The 26,572-nt window shown below is 39.6% G+C and overlaps 1 protein-coding gene across 1 annotated transcript; it reads left to right on the forward strand.

Moving 5' to 3' along the window:
* On the forward strand, positions 1 to 25,349 carry Nup205 (nuclear pore complex protein Nup205). Its single transcript, XM_068772572.1, has 32 exons — positions 1 to 124; positions 439 to 599; positions 1,340 to 1,460; positions 1,810 to 1,987; positions 2,693 to 2,893; positions 3,583 to 3,664; positions 3,736 to 3,839; positions 3,921 to 4,209; positions 4,949 to 5,085; positions 5,792 to 5,962; positions 7,167 to 7,361; positions 7,859 to 7,976; positions 8,245 to 8,359; positions 9,807 to 9,976; positions 10,538 to 10,741; positions 11,045 to 11,263; positions 11,951 to 12,086; positions 12,741 to 12,924; positions 13,168 to 13,381; positions 14,404 to 14,513; positions 15,162 to 15,306; positions 15,450 to 15,596; positions 16,646 to 16,781; positions 17,197 to 17,312; positions 18,068 to 18,877; positions 19,694 to 19,914; positions 20,537 to 20,674; positions 21,634 to 21,868; positions 23,268 to 23,469; positions 24,083 to 24,283; positions 24,720 to 24,838; positions 25,158 to 25,349. The coding sequence occupies exons 1-32, from the start codon at positions 109 to 111 to the stop codon at positions 25,239 to 25,241; spliced, it is 5,679 nt and encodes a 1,892-aa protein (XP_068628673.1). The 5' UTR covers positions 1 to 108; the 3' UTR covers positions 25,242 to 25,349.
* Positions 25,350 to 26,572: the final 1,223 nt, after the last annotated feature.

Below are 26,572 nucleotides of genomic sequence, written 5' to 3' on the forward strand. Positions count from 1 at the left end.
ACGAGTAATTTCAATTCTTTATAGTTTACATCACAAATGACGTGAAACAAGTTTAGTAGGATTTAATGAATCGCATTTCAGTGCTGGAAACTTTTTATTTTAGTTAAAATGGATCTCAACGAAGGTACGAGAAGTTTGTTAACCCTAACCTAATTATACAATTTTGGCGGTTTTAAAAATTAATGTGTGTAAACATGATTGAAATAAGTCCCATGTAATTAAAAAATATAATTTTCTGCTATTTACATACCTTAGCAGTTTCATTTCTTGTTAACTCTTTATTAAATATATATAGTACATACTTAAAGATCCACTAGCAAAACCTCCGTTAGAAAAATACAGTTTTCGTTGTAGTTATCCATGTTATAATGAGAAATGCCTAGATTTCTGACGTGTAAAAGATTTAAGAATCTGATTGCAAATTGATTTTTGTTTTAGGAACAACAATAGAAGACTTATGGACACCTTACCGGGAACTTGTATCGGTCGTAGAAGGATATCTTGCACACGAGAGTGGAGGCGCACCTTATGCAGTTCATACATTTGAGTCCGTGCTTCGAAGGCATAAACAGACATTCCTATCCTTACTTAAATATCCTGTAAGTAGATAAGGAGCTAGTTAACCTATCTATGTCTTGTAAAATTGTTATGGTTGTTAATTTAACAAATCCTGTAACTAAAATTAGGCAAACCTAGAAGTAGTGTAGCAGAAGAGGCCTAAAGTTAATATAGGAATTTAGACTCTGTGCTTTGAAGGTGATTTATGTGTCGAGTTGCTTGAATTTCCTGACAACCACACTAGATAATATAAACCACTCAATATCTAAAGTTATATTTTTTATTATGATATATAAGATGTCCAAAGTAATATAAATAATTGTATAAAATTTGTTTCTACCTACAGCAACACATTATGCTTGTCCTAATGATTCAGGCTTAAATTTTATTATATTTTTAAGTAAATATTTGATAAATAATTAATTCATTCTTCTTATTTTGCACATTGAAACTAAATAAAATTATGGTCTTCAATAATGACTTTTTTTTTTTAAGTCCACACATCAATATTAAATTTAGAAGACATTTAAATAAACATTCGGATTAAATGTTAACCACTTATGGGCAGACACTAAAAATATATGAATGATATGAGGAAACTTCATAAGAAAGTCCACTTTTTGTGTTTACCATAGAGTAGTTCAAGCTAATAGTTCCAAACTGTATAATGAAAACCTTTACACTGTACTATAATTATATGTATTCAAAATTATAAATGTTTTTTTGTATTTAAAACAATTTTTAAATGAGTGAAAGAACTTTTTTTTGATTTTTTCAAAAGCCTAAAAATCCCACAAGCCGGGAGGAGATAAAAAGAGGTGTCACTGAAGGAGTGAACCTGCCCAGTATTGGAAGGACCCTGTTGTCCAAAGAATTGGTGGATGAGGCTATCATTATTTCTGGTAAGATGTTGTTATTTTTTGTGTAAAAATTTATGATGTAGTTAAAGAGCCCATGTGAATTAGAAGTATCAAAGAGGCACCATTTACACTGGGTATGAAATTTCTAACATAGTATGCACAGATTCCAATGTGAAACTTTATTTCAGAAATTATGTATATATGTGTATGTTTATTTTATTTTTCTCATATACAAAATAATTATTTGTTTGAGGTTAAATTTGTCTTTTACTTCTAGTTCCATGAATTAATTAAAATTTGTATTACAATTCAATCAAACTTTACGGTTTAATAAAATAATATTAATTTAACTTGGTAGTAAGGTAATATTGTAAATTTTAATTTCTTCCAGATATGTACAATGTAAATGAATATGTCTGCTTGGAGCTTCTTCACACAGCACAGCGGCAGGCACCTCGATACCCGGGCCTCGCACGTGGGTTACTTGCAGTTATTTTACAGCATGATGGTCGTCGGGCACTGGTACAAGCACTGAGGGACCTGGTTGTGGCGAGAGATGGAGTTAGTTGGTATGTTTCATTTTTTAATAAAAGTTAATCACATCGGGGTCTCCACTTCAGGTATACCACAAGTACTATAGGAGTAGAGATAGGTTTTTTATCTTAATGAAATGAAAGAATAAATAAACACTATTACGGAATGTCTGTATTTTTAAAATTACATGGCTATTTATACATGTGTAGGAATAATATCATAAAGTTTTCCCACAAGTGGGCAACATATGAGTTATAGTCCTGTTGCAGTTTAGCTGTTTGTTTGTTGTCAGTAGTTTGTCTGTCGACAAGACAATTACTTTCAGTTTTCTTAAATTGTGACATCAATTGTGACTTGTGGGTTTTTGCAATTATATGATAAAATATGCAGGTCTAAGTGTGGAAGCTAAGTTAAATTTTATATTATACTTTTCATAAAATATATGCACAAATATTAGTGTTTTTTATTAATTATTGTAGTAAGCTGAAACATGTTGCTTGAAAGAATTTTTTTCAAGATCCAGGTTGTAAGACATGTGGGAATCTTCCTAGGGCTGGTATGTCTTGAAGTAGTAAAACTATGAAGTTCAAAGTAGAAGTGTGTATATTCATTAGAGCTTCACCCTTAATTATACTGATGTAAATGAAGAATTTTATTTCTGTAAAATTCCCCTGTTCAATACGCTGACAATGACATTATGTTGCTCCTATATTATTATTTATTTATTATGTCTTTTTAAGGTCTATAAATGCTCGGGAAGAGGTAGTTAACTATGTGTCGCGGTATGTAGAGCAGTTGATAGCCGATGGACTGCTTGGCAATGTGCTGGACGCGTTGCGACGTTCCTCGTTGGATGCTGAGCTAGAACTGCTTCAGAACAACCGTGCTCTGCCACCAGGCCGCCACCATGTCCGCCTCATCACTACCATAGAGACCACTAGGTATATGATTTTATTTAAGTTCTGTAATATTCTATGTTAACTCCCAAAGCAATTAAAAGACTTGCAAAAAAAATTAAGAAGGATTTTGTATTTACTTGATGCGGTAATGATGTGATATGAAAACTATATTAATGTAATAAGTAGAATAGTAAAAAATGTCTTTTACCTGTGTTTTTTGCTGGTGATGATGTGTGGAGCCGAGACATGGTTTCTTACAATGAGCGTCATTAGCAGGCTTAAGATAACCCAGAGAGTAAAGGTTACATTTGGGGTTTGCTGTAAAGACCAAATTAGAAATAAAGAGATCTGCAGAAAAACCAAGCTCAAAAAATTGCACCTCTGAAGTGGTAGTGGCCAGGGTCCATTGAGGCAGAACGGTTCACTAGATGCACCGTTGACATAGTCAAGGTAGTTGGTTGCAGGAAATGCAAGACCGGTTATCGCAGCGATCTTTGGGGTAGGCCAGGGGCTGATAAGATGATAACATATAGTTATCTCTTACTCTAGTAACAAAAAAGTCTCCGAAGAAACATGGTGCTAGTTAGAACCATTAATGGACTAACAAAATATATGTTATTACAGAAAGTGTTTTGTTCCATAATGGAGTATTTTTTTTACTTTCTTCTGCAGATATAGTTATTAAAATGTATGATCTTTAAAGTATTTTATTTTATTTTTATTGTTCGCAGAAAACTTCTAGCCGGTGTCATTTTCGCCGCTTCCGCGCAAAGAGGTCTTGAAAGAGATATACTGCTCCGGTTATATCGAGATGTAAGTATCAGGCATATGTATTAACATAATTGAAATTTTTAACACATAATAAATAAAGCCTTTTTCAACAGCAAATGACTTCAGCCACACATGGTCCGACCGGAGCATTGGATGAAATATCACTTGCTTTGCAAATGTCATTACTCTATGCTTTGGACCTATCAGTTTTACACAGGTAAGTTTTTTAAGAATATTAAACAAAATATTCGTAAGAATAAAGAACTATAATAATGTAACTATGCAACCTTTTTGACAGGAGAGAAGATGGTGAAGAATTAGCCAAGAAACTGCCTCTCATACAAGACCCGGATCTGATATCCGTTTTACTGGATGAATTCTCACCTCCCTCAAATCCTAATCAAACGCAGGAAGGTCAAGAAAAAGGTTCAGGATTAAAAGCGCTATGTCAGTTATCATTAGGCTTAGCACTGGCCGCTTTGAAACGGGCTCCACAGTCGCTACTAAGAGGGTCCAGCACGGGGGAGATAAAGAGTGAGTTATTGGACCAAGATGAAATGTTGGTTGATGCTGCTATAGATGGGAAGGTGAGCTTTTTATACATAGTCTGGCAATAAAATATTAATTAATAATAATGAAATATAAATAAATTAAAACAAAACATTACTTTTAAATTTGGAATTTGTCATTTTTACATGATTGTAAAATATTTTACATTAAAATGAAGTGGGGTGATAAAGAGAAATTTATGTTGCCAAATACAATTTCGAAAATTCTCCATATGCTTGATATTAGTCAAATGTTTATATACCAGGCTATTATTAGGTGCAATAAAACCTCTGTGTGTGAAAAAGATCTAGTCACCCACATCATGTTCTTTTATGTTTAAAAAAAGTTGTTTTTATTCTTACAATGTATATGGCAAAGCTAAGTATATTTTGTACATATGCATTACCTAATTTAAATATTTATTATAAGTGGTAGTATTTAGTGGGTTTTAAAAACGGAAAACCTTAAAAATACTTGATATAATTTGGATTTATAACAAACACACTGTTTGGGTAACACATACCCATATTTTATAGTAGTATATAAATCACAAAACTTGTATATACAAAAATAAACTACTAATTATGAATAGACACACACATCAAAATATGTCATGTTCTGAATGGAACGGTACCTCTGAGTGTGTATGTTTGTGCGTGTACAATAGAGCGTGTACAATAAAGAACATTAAATAAAAATAAACATAACATTCTGTTATGTTATTTCAGGTTATTATTAAAATAAATGTTTGGTTTTTTAAGTAATAAATGTTTACAGGTGTTTGAATATCTGAATGATGCGATCCTGTCCGTGGAGCTAGTCGCCTCTGAGGAGTATTACCAACGGCGGATTCATTCATTGATTACGGACTTCATTGTCCTCATGCACTCCAAGCTGATGGAAATGAGGGTCAAGTAAGTACATATTATCACCATATGGTTTTCTTCGCGACTTGTACAGCCTCAGAAACATCCATGTTGAGATTCATCTGGTAATAGATTTAACTTGACGTCTTTCTTTAATGAATTTTTGAATTTTAATTTGAGAGTGGTGTGAATTTGGTAAGATTAGCGCACATGATGGGGATGGGGAGGAGGTAGAAGACCAAGGATATGCCCCCTGGTCATAGTCGGTGACCATGAGTTTTTGGACGTGTCTGAAGAACTCCAAGATCTTCCGTAGGCATTGTAGAATATAACATAATTGAACTGAATGATTGAGGTCATCACAAAATTCATATCTATATAAAAATAAATTTTAAGTGTCTGTTTGTATTTTTAAAATAACTCCTTTACACTATATGTGTATATTAAATATTTATCTGTCTGTTTGTTCCGGTTAATGTCAGGAATGGTTGGACCGATTTTAACAGGCCTAACATTGGCAGGTAGCTAATGTATTAAAGAGTAACTTGGGTTATATTAATTTTAGAATAATTAAACGAAAAAAAGATTCAATAAATTAAATATTTCTTTTCTGTTAAATTGATAAGTTCGAGTACATAATATTCAGGCCTCGTGTCTACATAAGAAAATTTTCTTAAGTTGACTTGTGTAATAAATGTATTTTGAATGTTTTAATGTAATATCCATTTGATTTCGATACGTGTAAACATCGCAGGGCGGATGAAGCGGCGCGCGCGGTGCAGATGTACAGGGCGGAGGGACTCGCAGCGCCGGGGGGCGCAGCCTCAGGTCGCACACGCCTCGACGCACTGCTCCGCTGCGTGGAGCGCCTCTACGCGCGCGACCGCCTCGGGCTTCGCGACGATTACTGGCCCGCCGCCCTCAGGTTACAAACACGCTTTATATTTTTCTGATTCTACTGTTTGTATTGGGTTCCTACCAATGCTACAGTAAACAAAGTACACCTATCCCCCGATATACACGGTAGATGCGTTCCTGAGGAAAACTCGTAAATCGAAAATTAAAATTTTCAAGTCAAAACCGAAAACTCGAAATCGAAAAACGTGCAAAAAATGCATGATTTTGCTATTTAACAGTTGCGGATTTTTTTCATTCATTTAGGTGTACACAGAAATAAAAATAAAATGCATTGACAAGTAAAGATATTTAATATATTACGGAAAAACTGTTTTTTTTTCATATTTAATTACAATATACATTAAACAAGTCCTCAAAGTCCTACTCAAGTGTCCCGGGAAAAATAAAATTTTGGCACTCTTTTATACAATATAGCAAAAAATATAATAAAAAGGGTTATATGTTATTTGTTGTACACCTTTCGCTTGTTTAGCCGTTGAGGTCGAAAAGTTCTCGAGTGGCGATCACGTGTCGGTAGACGCGGCACGGGGGGAGGCCACTAGATGGACCTGTGACATACCTGTGTAGATTGCGAGACCTCAAGACCTGACATCGTGCCGATCTTTAGGGGTGACCTATGCCCTCTATCGGCTGACATGATGAGTTGCGGGCGTGGATGAGACCGTGATCCACCTGGTAGCAGAATGCCCCGCATTTGTAGGGCTCCGACACGAAACTGAATGCCGGGTAAAAAAAAGATTGAGGAGGCCACTATTGCCTCCATTATAAACGAAAAGAAGGTAGAGTGCCTTTCTTCAAATTCTGCAAAGAGGTGGCGAAACACGCAATAGGTAGAATAAAACCTAGTCAAAATATAAAATATCGTAAATTCAAATGAAATATTGATGTATACCAGTAAAATAAAATAAGTTAAAATTTAAATCTGTAATAAATTATAAATAGAATAGATATAACTGCAGTGTTTAAGGACGGATAAACGGAACGGAATGGTTGAGAAAGATAGAATTGTAGAATGAAAGAAAGGAGAAAAAGACAACATGAAGCATGGAAGAGGAGAATGGAAATAAAAAAGTGATGTCCAAAAATTCGTTTAGAAAATAAAAACCCTGTTCCCACATAAATAGGGGTGGAACGAGTGGTCCAAAAAAAAAGACATGATGAGTTTTGTGGCCCATGTCCCTTTCATTTAAAATATTATTATTTGATTGCAGCCGGGCTGGGGGGCGTGAGGCCACACTGTACAAGTTCGTGCGGCTGTCGGGCGAGGTGGTGTGCGCCGCGTTGCTGGCGGCATACCTGCGCGCGCTCGCGGCTCTGGCCGTACCTCGGCACACGTGGGCGCTGCTGGCTCGACGCGACGCTCTCTCCGCACATCACTTGCTCAACGCGTTGCAGCTTTATCACCGGTACGTCGATAATAAATCACAAACAGAAAAATATATTTAAAATGAAACACACACACACACATGGATATATATATATATATATATATATATATATATATATATATATATATATATATATATATATATATATATATATAGGGATATATGTGTTTGTGTGTGTGTGTTTCATTTTAAATATATTTTTTTAAATATATAAGTATGTTGATTAAAGATGTTGATTGTGTGAAAATTACTGTAAAAAATATGTTGACAATTTATTGTTGGTAATGTCATGATGAAGCCGCTGGATGCGGACAGCGGATGACCGATAATGATGATAAATTTTGACAGATGATGATTGTTATTTTGATTAACACTTGTTAAGCAGTTGTATTAATTAAAGTTGTAGAAGTAAATCCTGAATGTTTTCCGTTGAGCATCCCACAATATTGTTAGGTAATTTCTATAGTTTCTTTTCTATGGATTTGATGAAAATAGTGATAGATATTTTAACATAGGAACCTCCGCGCGGATCCGGCACCATTTTCGGACCACCTGCACTCCTCGTCGCTGGGTGCGTCGGCCATCATAACTCCGGCTGCGCGCCCCGGCAAACTGCTCGTGAGGCAGGAAGAGGTCAGTTCACACTCTTGCATCTGATCATTATATTTCTTTCTTTATTATTCAATATCTTTTTTTATTAGCCACTGGCTCGGAGTATTGATCTGCTGAGAACCGGCCAGAAACTCAATAGTTGCTCTGTATAAATGAAATTTAACAATTGGGGTATACTCGTACAATATAATATTAACAATGTAAACGAGTCAAAAAATCTAGTTCCATGTATATCATCAAAAATACTATACATTCTACGATTTTAATAGATATGTGTTGTTTCGTGCAGGTTGAAGCGATGATTGCTTCGTTGAAGTTGATAGCGGCCGTAGCGCAAGTGGACGAGGCAGCCTGCTCCGCAATCTGTGAGAATCTGCAGTGGGATGCAGTCAATTGCATGTTCGGTGAGGCTGGTTATATATGTATGGTTAAGTTGACCTGTGTGTGTGTGTGTGTGTTGCTGGTGATGACCTTTGGATCTGGTCACAAGGAGAGCAATGGATAGGGAAATTCTTGGACCTTGGCTGCGAGATAAAATTATGATGTAGCTTGAAGAATTGGTTGTCTGAAGTGGCGTTGGGCGGTAGAAGGTCCGAAATGGATGTGATAGGGCTTTGGGCTGTGAAGTAGAAATAGGTGGGTCTTTCTCCGCTTCCGTAGCCTAAGTAAAGTCGTGAAAGGACATAAATGTGACTAATATAATGATAACCTTTCTACTTCTATAACTAAGTGGGATCCAAGTGAGACTGTGAAAGTATTTTACGGTTAAGTTATGACCAGTCATAGCCAGAGCCAAATACCAGACCCGCTGCCCGGAGCTTTGGGCCCACCCCTGCTAGCTGAGACCGGTTGGAAGCAACTTGCATCCTGTTTTCCGAGGACCACATGTCATCACGATCTCCTTGCACGCCCTAGGTTCCTTTTGGCTGTCAGCGGTTTCCAATCCTGAACTTAAAGATCCCAGCGGTCACGTGTTTAAAAGTTACTGTCGCGTTTTTCTATTAAAAATGTATACTTGCAATGAAATTTCTATTCATATATCTTATTTATTTTCTATTTTATGTATTTTATCTAATCCCTACTTTGATTATGGTCGCGAGCACAAAAATTGAATGATCAAATAACTTTCCTTACTGCAACTCAGCATTGAAAAGGTTAAGTTGTACTGTAGTATAGCTGGATTAGATAAGTGTTGACAATGTTGGTACACTTACCTAGATTTTTTTTGATTTTTTTGTCACCCTCTGAAAATATCCCACAATCACACGGCAGGGATCTTGTTTTTAATATTATTATTACATTTCAGTTAGTTTATATTTGATTATGTCTTAATATTTATGGCTCTTTTACTACCTGGATTCGGTGGATCACAACGTCGTCGTTGTTTCAGCGCATAGACACCCACTGCAAGACTTAGATCTTTCCCTAAGATATCTATGAAGGATGCTGCTGCCCATCCTCTGGGAACTTATTAGTGAGCAGTGACAAAACTATATAATTAATGCACAAAGCGTGAATTATATATAAGGCTGTATCCCGATAACCTGCGATCTACGACTGCAAGCCACAGTCCACTACCGCTGGATTATCAGGGCTCAAATAACCTTAAATTGCTATTATTAGTTATTCATCATCATCATCAGCGTTTTCCCGCGACATAAATATATTTTAGTTATTTAGGTTTATATCATAAACATAAATAAATGTCTTTGATTGTAGTTTAGTGCCAACGTTCATTTTATGAATGTATGTTGTAATCTACCTATTTGTTTATGTATTTTTAATATATTGTCTGTAATAATTATATTCTGTAATAGTTTCTTGAATGACTTTAATTGGAGTAAATTGCAGGTCTGATTTGCTGCCACATCCCGATTCAGCTGAAGGCGCAGTTGTGCGCCACATTGGCGGCGCTGGGCGGGCGGGCAGGAACCGCTCCTCGTGTTTGGGCGGCTCTGGACGCCGCACAGCTGGTATCCGTTGCTGGAGACAAGCGCGCGCTCAACGCTGAACTACAGGAGGTTACTTCCCATTCTTTTGAGTGCAAAAAAAAGCATTCTTTAAGTGATAATAGAGGGTAGAAATAAATTACTACTAGATTAAAGATGAAGAAAAGTGATCACAAAAAAAATCCGTCTGAGATTGTTGTGGGTTTTTCGTACATAAGTGGTCACTTTAAATGATCGCTTGTGGATAATCATCATCATATTAGCTGACAGAGGTCCGCCACAAGGCATAGGTTCTTCCATAGATCGCCACGGTAACTGGTATTGTGGTACTCGCATCCAGCGACTTCTACCCACATCTACCCGCACCGCGTCTTCCGGCGTGAGTGTCACGTGAAAATATATTGTCCCCAATTTCATTTTAATACTAACTATACATTACGTAATAAGTATATATAAAAATGTTAATTGTATAAAAATTACTATCAAAGTATGTTGACTATTTATTGTTGGTAATATGATGATGAAGCCGGCTGGATACGGACGACCAATCATTGTTTCGATCTTTTGGGGGAGACTTATGCCTTGCGGGCGTCTATCAGCTAACATGATGATTTAACAAATTTCACTTTCCAGGTTGAATGCCGTATGGAAGAATACCCTCTTTCTCGCGCCTTTCTCGAGCTCTTGGATTCGTTGTGCGCCGCGGGGCCGATTCCCCGAGCGCTGGGCGCCGGCTACCGCGCCCCCGGTCTGGAACCCTACGTGCAACACGTACTGAATCGTCTGGCCCTTCCTGCACCCAACCGCCGCTACGCTGTACCACACGAGAAGTGGCAGGTATGCATGAGTTGCTTTCACGACGACAATAAGACAAGCCGTGTACACTGTACCACATATCGATGCCATATGACAACCAATCGGTTTCGTCGGAAACGAGGTCGGATCGTATATCACAGGGGACGCCCACCCTCGAACATACTAGACAGAAGCATTGTTAGAGTTTCTTCCGTCACTTCATCTCCCAACGCTAACGCTTTCCGAAGTGGTAGTAGTAATATTAGGCAGGCAATAGCAAAAACAACCAAGCCCATTGAACACACAAATCACTATAAATGGTACCAAATAATGAAACCTGTTCAGGTGATCGCTCTGTGCTTCCGCCTGTTCGCGCGCTGGTTAGAGCAGTACGAGCCGAGCGCCGGGGACTTTCCCGTGGCTGGCCGCGAGCCGGAAGTAAATCCGCCGCCGGGATTCCCCTTGCTGGTGCAGCTGCACTCCGACTCGGAGCTACTGCGGCTCGTGCTCGCCACTCTCGACCGCGCCAACGAGCTTCTCGACCAACAACCAGGCCCCGGGAAGGTAATATTTTGATCAGACATACACACTTTTTGATGATACATATATAAAATGTTGATACATATACAAAGATGATAAATACATTTTGATGATACATACACATGGTACATACACACAATGATGACATATACAATATTTTGATAATACTTAGACACATTTTGACAATACATATTACATCTTGACGATACGTACACATAATGGTGATAAATACAATATTTTGTTAATTCATACACAGAATGATCATTGATACACATATTACGATAAAACTTACATACATTTTACTGGTACATACACACCAAAAGAAACAGTGATCGTTTCGTCTAATGCACCCAAGAAAAATAACCTTGTAACACACAGGTTTCGTTTATTATATAAAATTGATGCATGCTTTTGGGGAAGATATGCTTCCAAAAAATCCTAATTTTACATTTATCTGCGAAAAAATTCACTGCTTATGTTAAGGGGACATTGATCAATAAGCATATTGTTATTTTAAAATTTTAAAATGGGTGATGAACATACCTGTGGTTAGTACTAAGCCGATTTTCAAATGGCACAAGAATAATGACAGGCAAAAATTGGAAAAATCATCAAAAATGAAGAGACGAATGAGACGAAGTGGAAAGAACCAGACAAGGGCGTACGAAAATGTGTAATAAAAGTCTTATTGAGTGTTGGTGTGTCTTGCAGGAGTTCGTGGCGGAGGCGCTGGTGAGCGCGCTGCAGATGCTGGAGCGTGCGCTGGCGCTGGAGCGTGCACTGACGACGGCTGCTGCAGAGGCTGGAAGAGCTCTGCTTCTAGTTGGACTCTCTAAGCTCCTGCTAGGTAAACTTTTTGACACGACAAGTTCATGTCTGCAAAACACTTAGACCCCAGAAAACTCAGGCCTGTGAAAGACTTGTTACAATACCCGGCGTTAACCCACACTACCTATGTGACTGCTTGTATTTCGTGCGACAGAGATAATGCTCTACGAAGCCGAAATCAGCCAATTGTCTCTTTCCAAAGGTCGATGTGCAATATTTATCGCCGGGTATTGTAACAAATCTTTCACAGGTCTGAGTTTACACATATGTAAAGTTCCACAAGATATCTTAGACCTTCCTTTTCTAATTAATAATTGGAAATTAAGATTTTATTACTGAATTAATCTTATTAAAGCATTCAAGAGTTTTAAGTTAATTGAATTGTGTTGATCTTGATTAGTTGACTCATTTAAATGATTGATATTATAATGTATGTATAAAATATTATTAAATTTAATTGTTGGGTTTTATCAGCGGATCAGCATTACAAACCGGTGGTAGACTACTTATGCATTGAACACACTGATCTTTTTATAATTTTAAAAATAACGATTAAAAATTGCGTTGAAATGTTTCTTTCAATAAAATATTTTTAAATATGTCCATGGTTAAAAAAAAAAACTAGTCAAAATAAAGATTGGAATATCATGTCAAGCATATGGGTTGGTTCCAGCTCCCGAGGGTCCGGACAACTGCGACCGGCTGGTGTCGTGCTGCCGTGTGGTGGGGCGAAGCAATGTACCAGGGGGTCCGCGACGAGCGCTGTCGCTGCTGCAGCGCGCGCTGATGTCGCCGCAGTCCGCGCGACACCTGCTCGCCTCGCTCGCACACCGACACGCGCTCGCCGCAGACATTAGGTGCGCTCTCTACGCCTCTTGACGAATATTATATTCTTCAATATTCTCGTATTTATTAAAAGCTAAAGAGCTAAAGAGCAGGTTGAAGAAACGAGTAGGGCATATGTCAATTGACAATAAACAAAATGTTGTTGCTCAAGAGTCGCCCTCTCGAGAACCTTTCAGTTCCAACGGCGTTGGTGATACGAGCGATGTGTTTTTTTCTGTTTTTAACGCTAAGTTCTTAACCGCTTTGTCTGATAGACACGGGTTTGTGGAGTGCCTGGAGGCAGAGGAATGGTCGCCGACTGCGGGGAGCGCGGTGGGCGCGGTGGGCGCGGCCGACGAGGCGGAGCGGCGCGCGGAGGAGGACGGCCGTGCGGCCAAAGAGGGCGTGGTGCAACTGTTGCTGCAGCTACTACCCGCCGCACCTCCTAACTTCGCACACTTCCTACTAGGGTATCAGCTGCACGACGATGTAAGTATACCTCATTGTTATTCTAGTTCTTTAGTTCCCAAAGAGGTCCAAGTAGGTCCAGGTTTTGCGCAGCAGTAACCCAGTGGTTGAGAATTGAGACTTACGACCTTAGGTCGCGGGTTCCATTCTCGGAATATAGTCATATATATATGCAACTGCTCACAAACAAGTTACCAGAGGATGGGTAGCGTCCTCTGCGTACCATAATACCATGCTGTGATCGCCAACACGCCTTCTAACACAACAACCCGCCTTCTAACACTTGCTCAGACATGCAGACGGACAAAATATGACTTGCATTTGTTTGCTTGTAAACTTTTAATTCGTGGTAGGAATGCACCACGAGGCAAATTTACAAAATTATATCTTCACTATTTTTGTAGAATTTTAGGAATGTGGTAGAAATGTAACTGCAACAAGTCCATCGGAACCAAAACAGTGGAGTTGTACAGTTGAAACATCCATTGATATTATGTAAATGTATGGTATGATTTATTTAGCAAGGAATTTCTAAGACAACTTTGGATGGTAAAAGCTTGGTTGAAAAAGATCAGGTGGTATTTCACACCAGTACAGTTATTTACCAAGTACACGTTTGGATATGTATGGAATACTGCTGTCACCTTTGGAATGCCTCGACTAAGTACCAGCTCTTGAACGATATGTTCGAATTCTAGGTGACAGCTTTTAACACCGCCGAGTAGCCTGTCAATTTTGTCAGGATTCATTTTGAGGAATGCGCTGCGGAACTTCACGACCTCATCCCATCATCCACGTTTCTCTAAAGGACGAGTAGGAAGTCGGTTCACCACTACCCTTACACTGGAGTTTCTGGAGGTGTACCTACTAGCGCTTTGACTGAACGTTTCTGATCCGCACACCCCGAGTATGGAACGTCCTGCCGTCGCTTTGCATCAAGCGAATTGGTGCGAATTAAACGCGGACAAGAAAGCGTATTATAATTACAATTTTTGCACATTTACGTTTTTTTTGGGTTATCATGATGTGAAATGATTTCACAGGTTAGCCGCAGCGCATTGCACGAGGCGGGGGCTGCGGGCGCTCCCCGGACCTGTCTTCACTCCGTGCTCGATATACTGGACCGATACATCGTGCCGCACGCGCACGAACGGTACGCTCGCACACGTACACACGCACACGTACACGCACGTGCACACACACAAACAAACATACGTGTGTATGTATAAATGCATATATACAGACAAATATAGATGCGATACAGATACAGTAAATATTTTGAAACGAGGGATGTGACCGATTATTTCAAGAGCCAATTGTCTCAGTGGCGTATATGAATAGCGGTAGCAGTAGAGGACTGAGACTTGCGATCCTAGGATACAATCTAATTTAATTCACAATTTGTGTATTAACTATATAGGATTGCCACTGCTCATAAACAAGCTTCCAGAAGATGACTAGCGGCGTCCTTTGCGTAACGTGTGCTATTAACACTGCGATCGCCAATCCGCCTAACAAGCGTACCTATTATGGTATATCCCTCATAGGTGTTTTCAGGAGAGACCTTGCATTTGGTGTTTATGGGCTATAACAACGTGAGAGATATCAGAACATAGAACGAAACTAAATCTAAGACATGCATGTATAGGCTATTAACGTTTGAATTTCATTAATCATTTCATGTTAGGTGAGATAATATCAAGTACGTAAGTTAATACGTGGCCCTCTGGTGGCCTAATCAAGACACCTTGAAGATTTACAGGAATAAAATAATGGTATTAATTAGTTGTACGGTAATCAGGGAGGCGAGTCAGTTGGTTGAGAGCTGCTATCGGCTGGTGTACTGGCTGTGCGCGCGACCTGCCACCTCGGCGCCCGTGCTGCGACTGCTGCGCTCCAGGGACTACTTCCTCGCCAGGCACGTCAAAGCAACGGTTAACCTCGAGGTGAGAAAAAATAAAGATAAATGTTACAGCCAAAGAAATAAAGTAATAAAACGAATAAATGTAAATGTAGTATGTATTCTATATTACATTTTTGATCTACTCTAGGTATACATTTTTATGTGTATTATATTTGTTTTGCGCAGACGGCATCTGTAACTACGCTGTCGGCGCGGTCATGGGTGCTCCGCGCGTGTGCCTGCGAGGCGGGCGCTGCGGGCGGCGCCAGGCAGCACGCCGCCCTCGCCGCGCTGCTAGCGGCTCTCACCCGAACCGCACACCATCCCTCGCAGGTCCGCACGCATGCACACATATGCACTTAGTACACTTGGATATATGACTACTCAGAGACTGTTCCCGATTTGAATCCAAAAGACGTAACTGTGTCATTTTTCGAAAATCTTGTTGTACCACAGTTCAATGTGCCGGATCTGCTAAATAAGGAATCAACTGCAATAATTTTTCGATGAGCTGTCACAGGCATATCGCTTTGAAACTTAAAGCGTTTAATGGAGTGTAGCGCTTGGGTAGTGACTTCTAGTAGAATATAAGTATACTTTATAGTTTAGAATTTAAATTTTATTTCATTTTTATACAATAAGCACGTAAGACATAAGAAAATATTGTATGTAATGAAAGGCTGTCGCGTGACTTGCAACCGGGAGACGGATCAGTATCAAATAGCGGTGATAAATCTCCCAGCTGTCTATGCTCAGTAAATACAACGACAAACAGTACGTTGTAAGAAAAACATTCTAACTATACAAATAAAAAATAACCCATAAAAACGTACACACACGAAGCTAACAAGACGTTTACATATATACTACACATAACTGAATGTATCGTGTTGAATTATCATACTTCCATAGCACCGTAACATGATATTTTATATGTTATGATAATATAATAATTTTTATTTTAATTTGGTTCAGAAAGATTAATGTTCATGGATAAAAATCACATAAAAAATTATATATTCATAGTCCTAATGGTTAAAACCATGAATCCTGTTTTTGAGACATCTGTATTGGGACAATAAAACGAAATATAACATGTATATATAAATATATAGATAATATAAATATATATAATTCACTATCGTTCAAAAAGACAACTAGGGTACATTAAATAAAAAAGAATACATAGTACTGTTAATAGCAAAATGGGAAGATACAGTCGTACTATAATAATACCAATATATCTTCCTGAATTAGATATCCACTACAATACCGGTGAATGTATGTGAATACAAGGATTGTTAGTATAAAATATGTACATCTACCCATAAGGTCAGATGACCTTGTTAAGGTCTTCTTGTAAATTTATGAACACATTTCAGGAGTGGGAGTGGTGCGTGATCCGACGCGCGCTGGAGGGGCTGGCGGTGAGCGTGAACGTGCCACCAGAGCCGCGCTGGGAGTTGTTCCACGCGCACCAGCTGCGCAGCGCCATCGCCGACTGCGACCTGCCAACGGGTACTTTGCTTCTTTTGACCCCTTGATTCCGACTGCCACTTCAGACGGCCAATTCTTCGAGCTTCGTTGGTGATCTTGGTTTTTCTGCGGATTTTATTTCTGATTCGATTTCGCAGCGAAGTCCCGAGCTTAACCTTCTTATAGGGCCTAATAGATTCTATTATATATGTATATTGATAAATAATATATATACACCACATCTTTTTTGTATCGCGCCATCAGCCCCGACTGGCTGGTTCATGAAATTCAACCTTATTTGCCGGCCTTTTCCTTTGTGTCAGATGTATGAGCGGTCGCACTATATAGTTATCTCCTATTCTAGTTTCTGGCAAATCTGGCCCTTCTGGCCTTCCAATGATGACAAATAGTCGTTGTAAATGATCATATGTGAATAATATTATGAATTATTTGACAGGCGTGGGCGGCAAGCGCATAAGCGTGAGCCGACTGCACGCGGTGCTGGCGCGCGAGCTGGCCGCGCTGCGCACCACCGCGCCCCAGCGCAGCCTCGTCGCCCTCGAGATACAAAAGGTAAATTGTACTTTAATGCCTCTAGTTTTAAGTTCTATTTACAATGTACTGTATAAGTGGTGGGAATCTTAATATTAATAGTAACACAAGTATTGCTACTTGTAAAAGATTATTGTGCACATTGATTTTTAAATATTTTATATAGATAATCACATCGGAAGCGTATTGAATTGGTATAATTAAGCACAATAACAATTAAACATTCTGATGTACCTGCTTATTTAACATGTGTACAAAATTGTTATTATTTTCCGAACTTGCAAAGCAAAGTATCAAAACACCAAAGACTTTACATTGAGATTATTGTACACTCAGCGCGTGTTATTATTGACAGTTGGTATATGAGTTTATCATATAGTGCATTCGCTGGACAGGTTTAATATGCGTTTATATAGGTAACAAAAAATTACACCTTGCGTCATTTCATCACCTTTATGTTTAGTGTTATAGAAAAAAAGTGATATAGAAAAACATGTCTAGATTTCTCTACATTTGTTGGTGCCATCAATAATCAGCCATCTTCATATAGTTCCATTCAATTGCCTGAAACAGCGCTATAGTTATTGTCAAATAATGCAAATTAGAACTATGTTGTGATGAACTAAGTGTGGATAGTGTATGAAGATTTCTATTAAACTGAACAAAATAGTCAAAAGTAATTAAAATTAAAAATATATCCGGCAATCGAGATTACCACTCCTTGCAATCAAATCTGTTCATAACTTATTTGTACATTGTTCACAACTTTTTTCCAGGTCCTAGACTACGTCACAGAAGTGAACAGACAACGAAATCTGGCTGCTACGCTTACGCATTACTACGACTCCTGGCGACAGCTCACAGAGATCATATTCTGTGTAGCACCACAGGACGTATTGAGCCTGGAGTCGAGAAAAAATTTGTTGCTGAACATCCTTCAGGATTTGCTCAACAAAATACCTCCAGCGGAGGTTCTGCCGCAGCTCGGCAACCTTGCCTCCGGAACTGTGTTATTGCTTCTTGTTAATTTACGCCACTGCTACATCCTGCAGAAAAGGGAATCGAATTTGAACTCGTCAGAATTTGAGGCGAGCTTCTTTGGTCCTTCGAATCAGATAATGCAAACGAAGTCTCTCACTCTTAAGTTTATACTGCACAAAATATTGAGTTGGATACTGGTGTCGGGCGGTAGTACGCAGAAGATGCGCGTCAACTTGTATGGGTCGCTGCTGAACTTCCTGAACATAGTAAACTTGAAGATCAGCCCGGCGGACCCGGAGGAGGAGTGCAACACGACGTACGTGAGCCGGCTCGACAGCTCCCGCGTCCGTCCTAACAAGGAGGAGTCCGCTCTGAAGGCAATGGTGGTGGACGTGATCAACGGGTTCGGTGAGAAGCTGTGCTCTATCGTGTGCAGCGATTGCATCGGCGCCGGGCACGATGTGTGCCGGATGGTGGCGCTGTCCTGCCTGGACACCCTCATCGAGATCAACCCGGGCACCGACTGGATGAACACGCTCACCAACCAAGGCTACCTCCGGAGTTTGATTGACAGCCTGCTGCAGGATGACGAGGGCTTGAAGGAGGTGAGTCAGTGCTGTTTACATTTCCCAATTTAATTTTATTATTAACAAGATATATTTCCCTCAAAATTAGTTCGGAATAATGTTATACCATTAATGTTAACATGGTCAAATCCAATTCTCTTAATTTTGAAATGTATACACAAGCCTAGATTAAAACTAAATGTTGCTTGAAACTAATACCTCAAATAACAAGTTTTTAGTGGTTCTTATTTTCAAAAGTAGTCTAAGTCTACCCATCTCCTTTTTATTTTATTCGACCCTCTCATTCAAAGTAATGTTTTCAACAAATCAAGTCGCATGAAAAGCGACTCAATTGGCTCCGTCCATCTTTGAACTGTCGGACATTAACAGGAACGCTTTAGTACATAAATATATATTGTTTTTTGTCTTAAATTACGGTATAAAAATGAAAATAAATAGTAAATAATATGGACATAACACATGTAGATATATTCGTATTTGTGTATATGTTTGTATAAATGTATACATAATTTATTTATTTATTCAAAAAATATTTTAATTTAAATCTGTCTTTATTAATTTGAAAGTAAAGTTGTTATTACTGGAGCGGAAGTACCTGGAAACTTTGTCAGAATAAAGCCTTCTGACTAGCAAAATAAAAACTTATTAGGTAATAGGAATAAGTTAATTTTGGTTTCAAGTGTATTTGTAATTTATTGGATGCCATAAAAAGGTAAAAGTGAACATATGTCTACAAGAAGCTCCCAGCGTGTAGGCAACCAAAAAGAAAAAAGTCAGTATTTCTGGTCGGTTTCGAAGACTAGAATTAAAAATCCTTTTTTATTGTGAACGAAGGCGCTGGAGCCGAACCCGAAGTCCCTGCGCGTGCTGTACGTGTACGAGTCGAAGATGTCGCTGCTGTTGAAGCTGGCGGGCACGCGGGCCGGCGCGGAGACGGTGCTGGCGCAGGGCGCGCTCGCCTGCCTGGCCGGGATGCGCGCGCTCGGCTGCCACCCCGACGTGCACGCGCCCTCCGGCGGCCACGACACGGAGTTCGTGCCCTCTGTCGCCAGCAGGCTAGTACTACCATGACCATATATATCTCTTTTTTATTTGTTTACGGAAAAGCTTTAGTTTACGCGCCCTTATGAGAGAATACAAGGATGGGCTGTACTTGCGTTGAATAGAACTGGCAGGAATTTTCTCCATCTTCATAGGGTAGGAAGTCGGACTCTTTCACACACCTGAAGCCCCGTCAGATATGACGAGAGGAAGATGGGGGATACGGGCTTTAGCTTGGGCGCCAGCTATGATTCACCTATTGAGGGTTGTGAATTCGCGACAACTCGCAATGCCGCAAGACAAAAGCGGAGAAAACGGAACCTTTTCCATCTCCGCAGCTCCTGAACTCTTCTATAGATCGGACCTATCTAGTCGACTCTAACTTGCCGCTTCATTCCCACAGTTGGGACTGGCTTTGTAGGTTCTTCTCAGTTTCACAATTCGAGGGGAAGGTATAAATATCGATAAGTTGTTCTTTAACCTGAATTCAAATTTAAATTATTTAAAAATCTTTTATTTAAAGTTACCTATAAAGGAGCTACAAATTTTATTAGCTTTTTCTGGGTTATTAAAATTTTAGTTATGGTTCAAACTCATTAGTTAAATATGCGTTACTAATGTATTAGTATGTTCCAGGTTCCGTCAGATCTTTGTGCCGGCGCTGGCGCTGTGCGACGCCCTGCTCACGTCGCTGGGCACGCAGAACCACAGCTGCGTCATACACGTGACGCACCTCCTCGTCAGCCACGTGGAGTGCGTCGACATGGTGCTGAGGTTTGTGCATTACTGCATTTTTAAATACAGGGTGTTTGGTTTTAGGTGTAAAAGCTCTGAATTTGGATTTTGGAAAGTATGTAACATACATTAATTTGAAAGCATATAAGCAATACATCCAACTTTATAAAGCTTTTGTTACAATGATACCATGGTGCATTTTGGGTGCAACAATACTCTATTAAGTCTTGTAAAGCAAGGTTCATTTATTTTATCTTAATTGTGACACAAATTATGGCTGTACCAAAGGGTCGTAATAAACGCATTCAGATTTTCTTTAAAAAAAATTACAATAACACATGTTATGGGTAAATTCATGGAAAGGACTTATTATTCAATAAACGAATATTTGAGAGAGAATAAAATATAAAATAGATTAAAAAATATTATAAATGAGCCATCAAAAAGTTTTCTGTTAAAAGTTCCAATGTTTAAAGAATTAATTTTGTATTTATCTTCATTATATTGTCTCCTGTAGCCAACTTATCTTCAGCATGGCTCGACTGACGTATATCAAGACGCTAAGGCCCCAAACCACACGTATAACCTTCACTTATAACTATATTCAATTCATTCATATCAAATTCATCTCGTATATTATTGTAATATGCAAATGGTACAGTACCATTATAGTCGTGTTATGATTTCCCAATAAAAGTAATATAACTTAACTTGATATTTCAACTGCGTAGAGCACTATCTCTGTCCCACACTACTTAAGTGGCGTTTCGTCATTCATTGTATTTCGTTACGAAGTCGAAATTAGCCGATTGTCTCTTACCAAAAGTTGATGTGCAATATTTATTGCCGGGTACTGTAAACTTATATTACTTTTATTGGGAAATCGTAACACGACTATAACGGTGGATCAGGTACATCTATTTTCTGTTACACAATTTCTAATAAAGCTCTTTATTGATATTGTTTTTATGGTTTTCTAACATAACTGATGACCACAGGGCGGCTCACCCGAACTCCCCTGATGGTCTGCTGGTGGAGCTGGAGGCGTTGACGTCGGTGATAGCGCGGGCTTCCGACCGCGAGGTGTTTGGACTGGCGCGTGCTGATACTGCCCTGCAGCGCTGCGAGGCGAGCCTGCAACGCGTGCAGTGGCTTATGCTGGCTTTGCTGCCGCGCTTCCAGCAGCCGCCGCCGGCGCCGCCGGAACACGCTGACAGCCGTCTATATTGCAAGGTAACTTGGAGCTCACCAGCTCAGAGAATCCGGGCTACCTTCCGGTACATGTTTAGTTATACTAAACCAAGGCAGGACGACTATTAAAAAAAGTCTAAATATGTTTATTAAAGTAATTTACACACAGGAACTGTCAATTATTTTAACATTATGAAATATTAGGACCTTGAATAAGTTCTCGCTGTTTTTTTTTTTCAAAAAAAAATTATTTAAAATACAATGCTTACAATGACATTACTCAAAGTACTGTCCATCATTAGAGACCACTTTCTCCCATCTCTCTAGTAGCAATTGAATCCCCCGTCGGAAAAATGACTCATCTTTCGAGGCAATCCATGAATCAAGCCATTTTTCGGCTTCTTCAAAAAAATGGAAGCGCTTCTCGCTTAAACCGTGCGCCATCGACCGAAACAAGTGGTAATCGGAGGGGGCTATGTCCGGTGAATACGGCGGGTGGGGTAGAACTTCCCATTGAAGTGTTTCCAGTTTTCTCTTTTGTCGTTGAAGCAACAATTCACACATGAGAAAACGTCGCTCTACGTCTCTCGGCTTCAACTCATACGGTACCCAATGTCCTTGCTTTTGGATCATTCCTAACGCTTTTAAACGTTTTGAAACTGTTGACGCATCTACTTGTAACGTTTTCCCAAGCTCTACTAACGTCTGACATGGATCTTCTTCAAGCAATGCCTCCAATTCTTTGTCTTCAAATTTTGTCGGTGCTCCAGATCGCTCTTTGTCTTCAAGGTCAAAATCATTACTTTTGAAGCGCCTAAACCAGTCTATGCACGTTGTATTCGACAAAGCATTGTCACCATATGTCTCAACGAGAATTCTGTGTGCTTCTGCTGCAGATTTTTTCTGAATGAAGCAGTGCATTAAAATTCCCCGCAAAAACACTTTATTCGGCACAAAAGTACACATTTTCACAAAACGCAAATAAATATGTAGTTGACAATGTGGTAAACTCTATTCTACTATAATTTAAGGTTACATATAGCACTACTTTGGTGATTTGTTACCGTACGAAATTCCAGGCACAGAGTGCCATAACGCCATCTTTCAAAAAACAGCGAGAACTTATTCAAGGTCCTAATAGTTTGTATAGTCAATACTTAGAATGTGTTTAGTCCATTAAAGAGCACCACAGTGCGCCAGGCCCTCTAACAATATGACAACCTACGAAGTCTTTATTTAAGTAAACACTTACACGCAATTTTGAATCGTCAATTATTTTAACAAAAATAGTAAGCTGTAAGAACCGACCAGAAACTTAACAGTTGATATTTTTGAAAAGAACTTTGTAATGTTTGATATATACATTATAATATCAAAAGTATTGATGTCTCATTGTATTAAGTTCCACACATTTTTATGTTTGGATGACCGTGTCTCTCAGATCGTGTGCAACCTGCTGACGTACGCGCTGAACACGCTGGATCGAGACGGCGCGTGCGTGACGTCACACGGCGCGTCGAGCGCGGCGTGCGCCGCAGCGCGCGTGCTGCTGCAGCACCTGGCGCGCCGGCACCGCCTGCACGCCAAGCTGCTGGCCACCGTCACGCACCAGCTGCACAACGTGCCCGCTATGACGCTCGACGGTCAGACGCCTGCACAATAGATCATGCTACACTACACAAATACTCACCTACATATATACATACATAAATATAAAATGACTTGAAACTTTTGGTGTTTTGGTCTTTTTCGCTTGTGATAAAGAAAATAAATATTCTTTGCGCTAAACGCATTATTTAAAGCTACCGACACTTGTTGGACGTTTTAATCATCGAGACATAAATTAAGCTTGATCATGGCTGCCCTGGACGTTATGTTATTGTCTATCCGGGAAGAACATTACCCTGGTATGTCCTCATCTCTATATAGAAGATAATTATGAGGGATTCGTACCAATTAAAACCCCACGGCAGTGGTTCGGTATGGTAGGAGTCACGGGATTTAAAAAATGCGCCATTGCGTCTTGTACGTTTTTACGTACGTACCTTCCGCCGGCGGTTATTTTTATCGCTACAATTTTATTTTACTGTTATTACCATAAAGGTACATTTAAATAACTCTTTGTATACAGTGATACAGTTTTATTTCATTTAAATGTACACAGCTCCGATGAGTTGTTCTTGCCTGTTATTCTCAAGTGGTAGAGACAACTTGATGTCACTGGTGACATGTTTAAAATTGCATTTTGAATTGCAGATATGAAGAAATTGTTGGGTGAAGAGAAGTGCGGCGCTTCACCGGTGGAGGTGCGCGCGGGCGTGGTGTCGCTGCTGCGGGAGCGCGTGCGCGTGCGTCGCCGCGAGCTGCAGTACTGCGCCGGCGCACTTTCCCAAGCGCTGCACCTTATCTGGGCACACGCCCGTCTGCACCTGCGTGCTGCAGTGCCCCTCACTTCAGGTACTCATCATCACTACGCATCAAGCAACCTTTATCTATTTATTTAAGTAGACATTTTGTCAATTATTTTAACGTTACGTGTAAGACGGGGTCAGAGCTGGTAAACGCGTGGGGTACGCCCCCCAATACTTGTACCGACGTAGTCAAGGTCGCGTGTCATCTTATGGTCTTTGGAGTAGTTCTATGTTGTCCTATAGATGGCGTCAATCGACTGATATAATAATGAAGCCACTTTAAAATTTCAATGGAATGGATTTTAAATTAATTTTATTATTTTTATCATAAAAAAAATCCGTAAGGATTCGAAGGACCAGTGAAAGTCCTTTGAGTCAAAAGTATAAATAGAATCAACGGGGACAAAAGTTGGCGTAGCAATTAATAGGTTATGCCTATCGTTGAAATCTGTCGTGTTTTTAAGTTTATATAATATTTGCAGGCATTAGCATGGCGAACGCTTTGAGCGGCGCGGGCGGTGATGATCTGCCTGAACTACGCAAGGAGCTGGTGACGTTGTTCAACGATCGCTTCGTGGAGGAGCTACTCGACACTGTGAAGGTAACTGGCGTTGCAACTTGGTACTCTTATTTGTGTTATGAATTATGTTGTAGGCATCATTATGTCAGCCGTTAGATAGAGGTCTCCCCTAAAGAAGTCCGTATTCAGCGACTTCTTGCGACATTCATCGTTGGTCCACCTAGTGGGGGGTTAGAGAATCTTTTGGCCTCTGCGGCCGTCAGCTGCACGAGCGACGTGCCCCGCTCACTGTCACTTTAAAGCCTTAGCCTATTTATAATTCAAAACCTCTGTATGAAAATACGCAAGTCATAGGATAAAGTAAGGAACTTTAAAAAGAAATGGAGTCTTCTTGTTTCAGAACGAACCGCCTGTGCAGAGAGGATTCGTGGAGGTCCTTCTCAAGGACATCAAGAGCGTGGTGCAGTTCTCATCGCACGTGTGATCTTCTCAACCCACGACGTCCCCAACCTCTCGTCCATCACTGCCGCGATAAAGAAAATAGTTAATGGTATTTGTTAAACTAAAACGAAATAAATAATATTTGTACTGATTCTGTGTGTTTATTTTAAAAACTTGAACCTTCCTAAAAGTGTGTAATTTTGATTAGATAAACCTGGTGAAGCCTTCGCTGTAGTTGTAAAATGTAATTATTGTAGTCTGACATGCGTTTGTAAATTGCTATATGATTATCTTAAATGGCTTCGTACGTTACGTACGTAACGTTTTCACTGATAGGACATACATACACTAAAGTGACGGTTCGAACCGTGTGCAATAAAGCTGGTTGAACTTACTGATATCACTCCTAAGTCCAATCCGATGAAATAGTAGTAAGTAGCGGCCCGAAACGAAGCTCACTCGGGAGCCCGTGAGCTTTCTATATTAAAAGAGGTTTCAAGCGTCCTGTGACCCCGTTTCAAATTCGCGAAACGTTATTTTATGTGACATAATTCAAATATAGCATATATAAATAAGCAAACTATATAAAGCCGCATTAAGATGTAACTTTAAAAAAAAATATATTTAAAAGGAAATTCTTTGATACGTTTCTCGGATTAATTTATATAGAACAGCGCCCTCTGTTACCAGCTTTTGTAAATACACGAGGGGCTATTTTATATAACAAAAAAATAGCGCCTCCTATAATTTTTTTGGGAGACTTAGGTCACTATTGCCCTATTGGTATTTTCAAATTCCGCCAGCCCGAAAAGTCCTCTGCAAAGCAGAGCTCGGAGGCTAACTAGGAAGGGTCGGCTTGGGTCGCTACACACTACTTTGTTGCCGCTCTTGGGTCGCTTAGGCGAGCGTTCCATGGAGTTACCTGACTTAAGGGTTTCCGATTGGATCTCGGCTTGGGCGGACGCTGAGTATGCGTTTAGCGTTCCGCTCCAAGAGCGCTCAGGATGGCCGAACCTCGACTTGGTTGTTGCCTGGCTACATTCCTACAATTTCAGGAGCGATGTGTTCTCAGCTAGCTGCAAATTATTTCATATATAACCTTAGACCCTAGGTAGCGTTATTGTTTTTGCGTAGCGTATTGTGCTAGCGTTATTGGCGCGATATTTGAAGGTCAAATTCAAAAATTCTTTTTTTAACTTATGATATCTATTGATCTATTGATGTAAAGTTGAGTCTTACACCTGTTCTGATGAAATGCCTTAGATCTTAGATACGTAACATAAATTAAATTACTTAGATAAATTACATATTTATTAAACATTGAAATAGCCTAGAGGAGAACACATCATTTCTAAGTTATGCTATCCTTTGTGA

The sequence above is a fragment of the Battus philenor genome, unplaced genomic scaffold (genome assembly GCF_028537555.1).
Source record: "Battus philenor isolate CCGP_79_NKW_IND1 unplaced genomic scaffold, ilBatPhil1.0.hap1 SCAF_5, whole genome shotgun sequence".
In the NCBI taxonomy this organism is placed as follows: Eukaryota; Metazoa; Arthropoda; class Insecta; order Lepidoptera; family Papilionidae; genus Battus; species Battus philenor.

Coding starts and splice junctions, on each gene's coding strand:
- Nup205 (XM_068772572.1), top strand. Junction 8,360..9,806: donor TGCAGTCAATTGCATGTTCG/GTGAGGCTGGTT, acceptor AGTAAATTGCAG/GTCTGATTTGCTGCCACATC. Junction 14,514..15,161: donor GTGCCGCACGCGCACGAACG/GTACGCTCGCAC, acceptor TACGGTAATCAG/GGAGGCGAGTCAGTTGGTTG.